At 31.8% G+C, this 10,524-nt stretch overlaps 1 protein-coding gene across 1 annotated transcript; it reads left to right on the plus strand.

The window, feature by feature from the left end:
- Nucleotides 1-5,922: 5,922 nt before the first annotated feature.
- Nucleotides 5,923-8,075, plus strand: LOC119669250 (probable ATP-dependent RNA helicase DDX56). The gene is made up of 5 exons (XM_038079074.1): nucleotides 5,923-6,057; nucleotides 6,116-6,619; nucleotides 6,676-6,914; nucleotides 7,143-7,535; nucleotides 7,597-8,075. The coding sequence occupies exons 1-5, from the start codon at nucleotides 5,995-5,997 to the stop codon at nucleotides 8,015-8,017; spliced, it is 1,620 nt and encodes a 539-aa protein (XP_037935002.1). The 5' UTR covers nucleotides 5,923-5,994; the 3' UTR covers nucleotides 8,018-8,075.
- Nucleotides 8,076-10,524: the final 2,449 nt, after the last annotated feature.

The raw sequence follows: 10,524 nt of genomic DNA on the forward strand, positions 1-10,524 counted from the left end.
TAGGACGGATGGGAGATTTTTTGGTATTTTTTGCACTGTATACATTTAGCCATTTATCAGCACGTATCGGCACATCACTACATTATCGGCACAACTTAGAATTTCTCTCATTTAGGACGCAACTTGTCCTAACTTGCACACACGGTTGCCACTTATGGTACTTTAGTACCAAAATTGGTACTTTTTTCCGTTTGGTACTCTGGTACTCATGTTCAAAAAATGGTACATTTTCGGCGACCCAACTTTATTGTGGATATTGTATTGTTTTATACTTTTTGTACATTTTATATAAATTGTATTTTCTTATAAAAAGACAGTAGAAAAATTTTTTACAGAAATGGTACCTTTTTAAACCAATTTTGGTACAGAAAAAAGTTTTCAAGTGGCAACCGTGCTTGCACGCCATGTTAGGGCCATGTTATGCAGAGTGTCTCGGGCACGGCATGAGTACAATTGTTGTTGTTTTCAATGCAAATTTTAAATTTGAGAATGAGAGAAAAAACAATATGGCCGTTCAAACTCCGGCATGAGAGCCGGCGTATTTGTGCCCCGGCACTGAGGCAAAACAGTGTTGTTTAGTAATAAATTTCAAAATTTGCGCCTTTTAGGAGCAAACTACTACAATTCTAGTACGTTTTGGAGAAAAAATGGGAGTAAGCAACACAGCATTTTTTTTATAAATCGCTAATAATATAAATATTACACTTTCCGATTTTAAAGAAACGCGTAAATACTGTTAACAATTATTATAAGATAATATAATAATAAATTAACATTATTACAGCCTCTATGAGTTTTTTCATGCGAGTTATTTTTGGTGGCAAATTGAAAGTGAGCATATCTAAATTTCCTTTTAAATTTAGGCACAACCGAGAAGTAGTAAAAATACAAAATTGGCAATACTGATGTGACACTCTGCATAACATGCATTTTCGGCATAGCCCGAAAGAGCGTAATTTGCCGTGCCCGAGACACTTTCTAGCATACATTGGCCCTAAATAAAATTCCCTACTAGCAGGTTTTGTTATTTTGCCTACCCCATCCTTACTCACTACAGTGTTTACTTAAACAAAAGCGCTTTCTGAGTAATTTCGATGTTTGTTGTAGTCATAGCAAAACATTTTTTATATATCAAACATTTTAATATTTGACAATTTTGATATGATAAATGGACAAGGGAGATTTTTTTGCGATATTACACAAAATTTACTTACAATTGTACAAAATTTGCTCTGAGTTTCACTTCTGTATATTATAGGCTCTCCACATCACTAGTTTAGTGCTGCCAAGTTGCACAACTTGCTGTCAATTCCATATAAGATTTTGAATTCAAATATTGTCAAGTGTGAATCGTTTTTATGTTTTTGTATTCGTCAATGTATAAATTTCTAATAAAAATATTGCTATACTAATAGAAATGTTCACGTCATATTTGAGTGTGTGAAGTGTATTATCTAAAGGTGCTGTTTTACTCGGTTAAAACGTTTTCTGTAATTTTATATTTAATAATTTTTATTTTTCAATTGCCAGGAAATGGAAGACCTTCAAGAAACTTTTGCTTTCTACTTTATCGCATCTGCAAAGGACTAAACCTGACTGCACAGGATTGATACTGCTACTATGCCACTTGGTGTGTTTTTTAAATACGATGCCATCTTATTTACAATTTTCCATCTTATTGCTATGAACTTTAATTTAATATAGACTATTTTCTGTGGTATATTTTTTGACCCCCAAATAATGAATTACAAATTTTACAGAAAAAGCATTTTTAACCATGTTCACTCAAAATAAATAAGGGCAGAATTTTATTAAGTACACACATTGTACCACATAATCGTAAATTTCATTTAATTCTTATTTATAATCGCAAAAATAAAGTTTTAGATTAATATTAGTATTAGTAAAAAATAATTGCTTTAACGATTGTTAAAATATTATAGTGTGTAGTCATAGATTTATCTCTTAGGATATGCAATAAATATGTACCTAAATATTTGTACCAAATATTTTAATTAGTTATATATATAAGTTAATGTTGCTAACACTTTATGTTATAAATAGTTAATATTCATTTAACTAAGGTTACGTTCGTTCATATGCAGGTGCTATTATAATCATAGCCCTTACCTATTGCGGTGCAACCTGCATTACCGACGATCATATTTTATGTGGAAATCTAAGTGAACAACAGTTCCTGTTAACACTGCACTTTTTTACTACTAATTTAGACTATAAGAATTGATGTAAGATTTGGATCAAGTCAGTTATAAATCAAGCTAAAAATAAACGGTTCAGAGTAGTCAGAAAAACAGAATAAAGTGAATAACTCTTTAATTTATATATTTATTCATGGCATCTCTCCTCCGTTTTGTAGTTGGTAAATTATTGAAATAAGTTTATATGTTATATTTATACATTATATATAAAGTTTGAGATATTGTCAAATAAATTTTGATACAATTAAAAGAGAACAAAAAAGGTTTAAAATATTTTAAACGTTATACAATTTCATCCAATTCGAAGGCGTAATTAATGTAATTAACTGGACGTTGGTTTACAATGAAAGTACGAAAAGTTGTGATGAAAAATTAATCTGAACCTTTTTGAGATAGTCAAATAAGTAAAAAATTAACTAATTTAATTTTATTAACAATGGCCGTAAATGTGAGTTTGTCTTTTATTTACTTATTATAAATCGTAAATTTTAATATAAATATTTCGAAAATAAAAATAAATGTTAACAATTCTTTGGGGATATGTAATCAATAGGAAGCACCAATTTAGTAAAATAATTGTGTAAATATTTTAAAAACAGAAACTTATTAAATAATGTCAATATGTGCTTGTACTCAAAAGTTTATTAATAAACAGAACATTAATTGTAACAGTAATATTTTTAACACTTTATAACTAGATATTATATAAGCTAAAAGCTATATATAAGCTAAAATCAAGTTAATTAATATAGTATAAGAACATAATATAGTAAAATATCAACAATATAGTATATATATTATATATAGTATAATATAGTAAAATATCAACAATATAGTATATAGTAAAATATCAACAATATAGTATATATAATATAGTATATCATATAACATAATATAATAATATAGTATCAGCGTAAATTTCGAAAATAAATGGTATTTGAGATACAAAAATGTTACAAACATTACATGAAAGTAATGTTAATAACAAAAGAATAATATTGAATATTGGGCTAAATAATTAAAATTATAGCACTTTGTACATTTACACTCAATCTTACTTATCTAAATAAGTTTATAAAAATTTTAAATACATAACTACTAAGTTACCAACTAGTTTAATAGTAGAAATGCACAAAATGAATTTAAGAATTCATTATTGCATTCAATATAAAATTTATAATCAATATTTATAAATGTATATACATATATAATGTTCATTAAACATAAATCCAATAAGCATTATATTGCTTCTTTGGTGGCCTTGGCGGCATTTTTATTTACAACCAACGATATGTAGCAATTCCAGCCTATCGCTACGAGTTGTACAAACACAACTTGTAGATGCATCGGCACAAAAGCAAAATTAATCATTTGTGCAGCAGGCCATATCGTATAATTATTTTTCATTATTTGAAAATAATCTGCTTTCACGCGACTTTTAAAGTCTTCCACGCCTGTACCATTCATTGTGCCAAGAATGCCCATTATGGCAACAGGGAAGACCGGCGCGCAGCAGCTCTGATCTATTAACATCTTTTTTAGGGCTCGTTTGGTTTGGTGTTGATTTTGTGATACCATAGAATCGACAGCTCGATACCAATATTTTAGAACTGGCCCAATAAAGAAGAAGCCAATGCTAGCAAATTTCATAGTTCTAACGACATCGATTTCCGTCAACGACTTCTTTTCAATAAATTTCTGTGCAATAACATCCCCAACACCCATTAGTACGAAACACCGAGTGCCTTCCAAGGCATATGGTTTTAATTGTGTGTTTATACGATTAAATATGCTAATTGCTTTCAACATTTTTAGTACAAAATTAAAAAAAAATTCTAAAAAATTAATAAATAAAATAATTATGAGATTGACAACAATTGACATGAGCATAGCGACAACCGCGAAGAAATGCGTTCGTATGGGAAGTCAGAAAAACGTATTTGAATAAACTATACGTCATATATGTGGTTTAATACGTAATAATCAATCCATTTACTATATAAATCAAAACGATATGTATAGCAAATGATAATATTATAAATATATTGTATATAATTATAATTATGTTATATAAATTAATGAGTTCTTTACGATTTCTTTCCTTTCGGATTACTCCGAACCGTTTATTTCTAAGATTAATAAAAAACTGATTTGAATAAAATCTTACATTAGTTCTTATAGTCTAACTTAATAATAAAATATCAACATCAACAGGAACTGTTGCTCGCGTAGTTTCCCACGAGAAATGCGATCGTCTGCGATGCACGTTGCATCTGCAACAGGTAGGGGCAATGATAGTAGCACCTGCATGCTATTTAGCATGAACTGAATTATATTGTCGACGCTGCAACCTTAGCTTAATTAGGTATTTGTGACATTAAATGTCACCGGCTTTAACTTTATTATATATTATTATATTATATATATAATTATAATTAATTATATTTTAAGACATGTAAAATTATTGATTTATCCAATTGCGAATGAAACTTCCAAGTTGTAATTAATTAACTTCGCTATGAATAATGTGAATAATTTATTTATATCAATCATTAATTAAATTTATTGGATAATTTTAAAATTGTAATCATTAAAAAGCACATATTTGTTGATTGAAATATTGAAATATATAACCTTCAAACAATGCAAATTATAATCACATGATTGCACTAGCTATTTTTATTTATGTTATGTTATAGACGAGAGATCAGCAAATCGGTAGTTTCTTCTACTTATTGTTCTTCAAGCAATATTTTATTACACATTTCTGTATGCATTTTGTTTAAAAAAATAAGTAATTGCTATACGTTTATAGAGATTAATGTGAAAAGTTATTTATTAAGTTATTTATAGTAAGAAATGGTGTTTAAAAACAATTCAAATTTAATATCGAATTTTCTTAATGCAACGGAATATTTAAAAATTAGAAATACACATGCCTATATCTGTAAATAGATACATATTTATAATAACTTATATTATTCTAATAAGGGTACTCATCTAAACTAATAAATACCTTATAACTCTTATAAACGGATTCATTTATCCACATTATAAGTTAACTGCCAAATCTTGTATGAAAAATCGTTTACACATGCTTATTAAATTTATACGAAAACTATGCCGAAAAAATTTATCGCATAAATTTATCTGCCGTCAATACATAGTTGCATTCCAATACAAGCAAGTTATTTACAAAAATATCTTCGCATATACTTTTTAGTTTGGACTTTTTTTGGCATTTTATTGTATTATTTATTGATAGAGACACGGTTGATGGATAAAGTTAAGATAAATATTTTATATTGCACCGACATTGGATAGACGTTTTGTGGAAAAAATTGAGCTTATGAGCTTAGCATTTTGTGCTGATATAAATAGCATAGTTATTGCTGATATAAATAGTGCTATTATACAGCTGATTGATAAATTTACACAAATATTTCACTAAGTGCGTTCATAAAACCGTCTACGTAAGCGCATAAAATAATACATTTGATAAATTTATATGCTTAAATGAGTACCTTTAATATAATAATATTTTGTATTGTATATTGTATATATTTTCTAATTACTTGAATTTTTACACTCTCAACACATGACAACATGCTAAATTGCTAATGCGATAATTTTTTTCAGTGTACAACTGACATTTGGCGTAGTGATAATATTGACAGCTGGGCACCACTGAAGTTTGTATGAAAACGTGCGCTGCTTTGTTTAAGGGAAGTCATTTTGCACATAAGTTGATACGACGCAAAATAAATTTAAGATAATGTCTAAGGAAAACAAATTGTTACAATTCCATGAGATGGAATTGGATAACAGGATACTTAAGGTAAAATACTTATAAATTAATTAATGTTAAACGCTCTGAACACGGTTTTTTTTTGCAGGCGATTTCGCAGCTCGGTTGGACGGAACCAACGCTTATACAAGAAGCAGCAATACCATTATTGTTAGAAGGAAAAGATGTTGTTGTAAGAGCGCGAACAGGTTCAGGCAAAACTGCAGCATTTGCCTTACCTTTAATACAAAAGATACTAAACTCTAAGCTAAACGCCGCGGAACAATGCATAAGTGCTTTGGTCTTAGCACCGAGTAAGGAATTGTGTCAACAGACTCGTTGTGCAATGGAGCAAATGGCAGATAAATGTGGTCAAGTTATACGCATCGTTGATCTTACATCTAGTGATATAGTTGCACAGAAACATATACTTTCCGAAAGGCCAGACGTTGTTGTCACAACACCGGCGAAAGTTATTGCACACATACAAAGTGGCGCAATGGATTTAAAACATGTTGAGACCGTTGTAGTGGATGAAGCCGATTTGGTCTTTTCTTTTGGTTTCGAAAAGGATTTTAAAAAGTTAGCCACCCACCTGCCGCCAATATATCAAGTAATAATAAAATGGACAAATTTTAGATTTTTATTTTATTAATAAATACTTTGCAGGCTGTTCTCGTATCTGCTACTATTTCTGAAGATGTTATGAATATGAAAAATATTATATTACACAATCCAGTGATTTTAAAATTGGAAGAATCCGATTTAGTGCCTGAAAGCCAACTGTCGCATCAACGTATCATTGCCGAAGAGGACGATAAACCAGCAATTTTATACGCCTTGCTGAAACTGCGTCTAGTACGTGGAAAAAATGTCATATTTGTGAATTCGGTTGATCGTTGCTATAAGTAAGTTTGCCAAAATGTTATGTTTATGTAAATTTTATAATACAATATATAATAATTTCTTATAATGATGTAAATGTGTAGAAGTAAAGAGTGCGCAGTGCTGTAATGGCAATTGGCGCACATATGGTTACATGTCTAATCTTCTCTCTGAATTTATATACAGTATTATTCAATTATTTTAACATTTTTTTATTGTAATTATTTTAATTTGTTTTCATTTAATTACAGACTAAAATTATTTTTGGAACAATTCAGCGTTAAATCATGCATTTTAAACTCTGAATTGCCTACAAAAATTCGTACACACACTATTAATCAATTTAATCAAGGCATTTACGACTTCATCATAGCCTCCGATGAGCGTGTTTTAGAAAATCCAGGCCGAAAAGGTGATCGAGAGTCTGGTGTATCGCGTGGCATTGATTTTCAGTGTGTTGCCAATGTTATAAATTATGATTTCCCTATCGATGTCAATGCTTATATACATCGTGCTGGTCGTACAGCGCGTGGTACAAACAAAGGTTGCGTTTTATCGTTGGTGGGTATTAAGGATCAAGCTGTGAATGAAGCTGTCGAAGAAAAATTGCGTAGCGGTTATATGAGCGACGAACAAGTCATAAAGTAACTAACCATTATTTATAACAGTTGGCAAAATACTAAATTTAAATTTCATTTTTTATAGGAATTATCAGTTTAAAATGGAAGAAGTAGAACCATTTCGTTACCGTGCACAAGATGCATGGCGTGCCATCACACGTATAGCAGTGCATGAAGCGCGATTACGTGAAATAAAAACTGAAATATTCAACAGCGAGAAGTTGAAAGGATTCTTCAGTGAAAACACTAGAGACTTACAAGTCTTACGTCACGATAAGCCGCTTAAAACAGTCAAGGTTCAGCCACATTTGTCACATGTGCCTGAATATATAGTGCCGAAAGCTTTAAAACGTTTAGCTACAACAAGCACAGTACGAGCTGCAAAAACTCCGCGCACCTATCATTCCAAAACGAAGGCAGCATATGAGAGTAAAGTAGATAATCCCCTGCTCTGTAGTGAGATAGATTATGGCAAGAAACGGGGTTCTATGCGGCGTAAAAAGTAAATTTTATTTTAGTTAATAGCAAATAAATATAAGTTAAGTTTTAAATATTCTATAAAAATGTTTTTAAATTTATTTACTGTTTAACTGTAAGACTACCTGTTGCATTACGGTTCTTTTTTCTAAGATTCAATATGGAAAGTATGATTTTTTCTTTTTGTCTTAGCAAGAATGTATATTATTCAAGCTGCGGTAGCAAAGCAAATTCTGATCTACTCGTTTTAGAAAAGTCTAGATTATATATAATAAAAATATTTATATAAATATTGTTATGGGTCATATTTTTTATCACTTGAACGTTTCATGTATAAATACACGGCTTGAGATCTTTTCCAACAAAATAAGTTCGGCTTATATGGAACTGTTTGGCATCACCATCTTAATATATGAGAAGATTTATGTATATAAGATTTAATAGTTTACCACTTTAGTCTAGTATTTGTTTAGATAGTAAGAACGCGGAACTATTTCTTGAATTAATTGCTGCGTGCAGATACAAGTAGATCATTATAATCTACTTTAATTATATGGTTTATTCCTATCGCTAAATCAAATGTCTGTTATCCTTATCAATATTTATTATCATATATCTTTTTTCTTTTTTTTTTTCTTTCTGTCCAACAGAACCTTTCAGGTTCGAGTCGGTTCCTCTCTGTCCTGTGATTTTCCCATCAACGCCGGTGTCCCTCAAGGCTCGGTTCTAGGACCTCTCCTTTTTAACCTGTTTATAGTTGACATTCCTCTCCCGCGGGCCCCTGTTAAGCAAATCTGCTTTGCCGATGACTGCCTTGTCATCTGCCGGTCATCTAATCCTCACCGCCTTTCCAATGAGCTTAATGCCCACCTTGGATCCCTCTTCGACTATTACACCAGCTGGAAGATTAAACTCAACCCCTCTAAGATCTCTGCCATTACCTTTCTTGGCCAGCAGCGTGATCGTCCTAGAGGTTTTAGCACCTCTAATATTAAGCTTAAGCTTAACAACTCTTCAATTCAGGTTGTCCCCAAGCTGAAATATCTTGGTATTGTCTTCTCATCTCAAGACAATTTTATATCACATGTTGACTCTGCCATCCGTAACGTCCGGTTCAGGCACACGCAACTCAAAACTGCACTTCGAAGACTTAACTGCAAAGTTAAGTTACTCTGCTATAAGCAGCTTATTCGTCCTCTCCTCACTTATGCCTTCCCTATTTTGTCTGCCATCACTTCTGCTCAGATGGAAAGAATCCGCCTGTTTGAGCGGAAACTTCTCCGTGATTGCACCAACTATAAGCGCAAGCCTAATGGCAAGCACTTCTCTATCTCCACTCTGTATAACAATGCCAAGATCACTCGTATTGATGAGTACCTTTTGACCCTCGCTCGTAGGTATCTCACCCGGCTCCACGACCTCCCTCCTGATGTCTCTTGTCCAGATACCCTCCCAGTAGACCTTGTTCTAGCTTTACGTTTTAAACCTTCACAGTACCTTCCCCACTATTTTGATGAGCAGAATCAAAATCCTCTCGCTATTCCTCTTTTTAACCGCAGCTTTCGTGACCCTGGTCACAAAGTATATCACTAGTCTCACCCCCGCTAATTAGCCGTAAACCCACCACCTTCATTATTATGACTACAAGAACAACAACAATAATATACGTTATATTTTAAGTCTAGTTTTATGAGGTTCACTTGTCACACAAAGTAAACAATAGCAGCGCTTACCTGAGACCTACAATTCATAAGAACTGTTCATCGAGCTAGTACAAGATCCCAATAAGTAATACATTTCCGCTATTCTCAATTAAGTGTAACATTTGTCAGAAAAAATAAAAGAAATTGTTTAAAATGCTATGGAGCACACCATTGCCATATTATAGCATTTTCCTGTTAACTTTTAGCTCAACTGATTTGTGGTAATAAACTGAATATTGGATGAACTTTGAATTGGTTACATTAAAGGTCAATAAATGCGCTTATTTACTAAGAGACTTAAATATAGTAGTTTTTACAAATAAAAATACTTTTTTCCAAATACTTTATAGCAGATATATTCAACAATATTTATTGGATTTTTAAGACCAAAACAATACATTAAGACCGAAAAGTTTTCGGAAATTCTCATTTAAAATTCGCGCGCTGTATATTTTTCGATATTTTAAGTTTATGTAGTTTGGCAGCACTGTCCTTAATTACTATGCCAAAAATGAGCGCGATCTGTCAGACAGTTCGTTTACGGCAGCTGTTGAAACCAGTTCACCTCAGTAGGGCGTTGCGAAAAAAACAATGGAAAAAAATATTGAACAAAGAGTTTGCATCAAATTTTGTGTTTCGAACGAAATTTCGTGTGCAGAATCGTTGCGAATGCTACAAAAGGCTTATGGGGAATCAGTTTTATCGAAAACTCAAGTTTATGAGTGGTACAAAGCCTTCCAGGACGGTCGTACGACCGTCGAAGACATTTCGCAACGCACTACTGAGGTGAACTGGTTTCAACAGCTGCCGTAAACGAACTGTCTGACAGATCG

The sequence above is a fragment of the Teleopsis dalmanni genome, chromosome 1 (assembly GCF_002237135.1).
Source record: "Teleopsis dalmanni isolate 2A chromosome 1, ASM223713v2, whole genome shotgun sequence".
Taxonomy (NCBI): Eukaryota; Metazoa; Arthropoda; class Insecta; order Diptera; family Diopsidae; genus Teleopsis; species Teleopsis dalmanni.

What these genes read in the sequence shown, in the direction of transcription:
- LOC119669250 (XM_038079074.1), top strand. Translation starts at nt 5,995, where the DNA reads ATGTCTAAGGAAAACAAATTGTTACAATTCCATGAGATGGAATTGGAT. An exon ending in TGGATAACAGGATACTTAAG is followed by an intron (nt 6,058 to 6,115) that starts GTAAAATACTTA and finishes TTTTTTTTGCAG; the next exon opens with GCGATTTCGCAGCTCGGTTG. An exon ending in TCGGTTGATCGTTGCTATAA is followed by an intron (nt 6,915 to 7,142) that starts GTAAGTTTGCCA and finishes ATTTAATTACAG; the next exon opens with ACTAAAATTATTTTTGGAAC.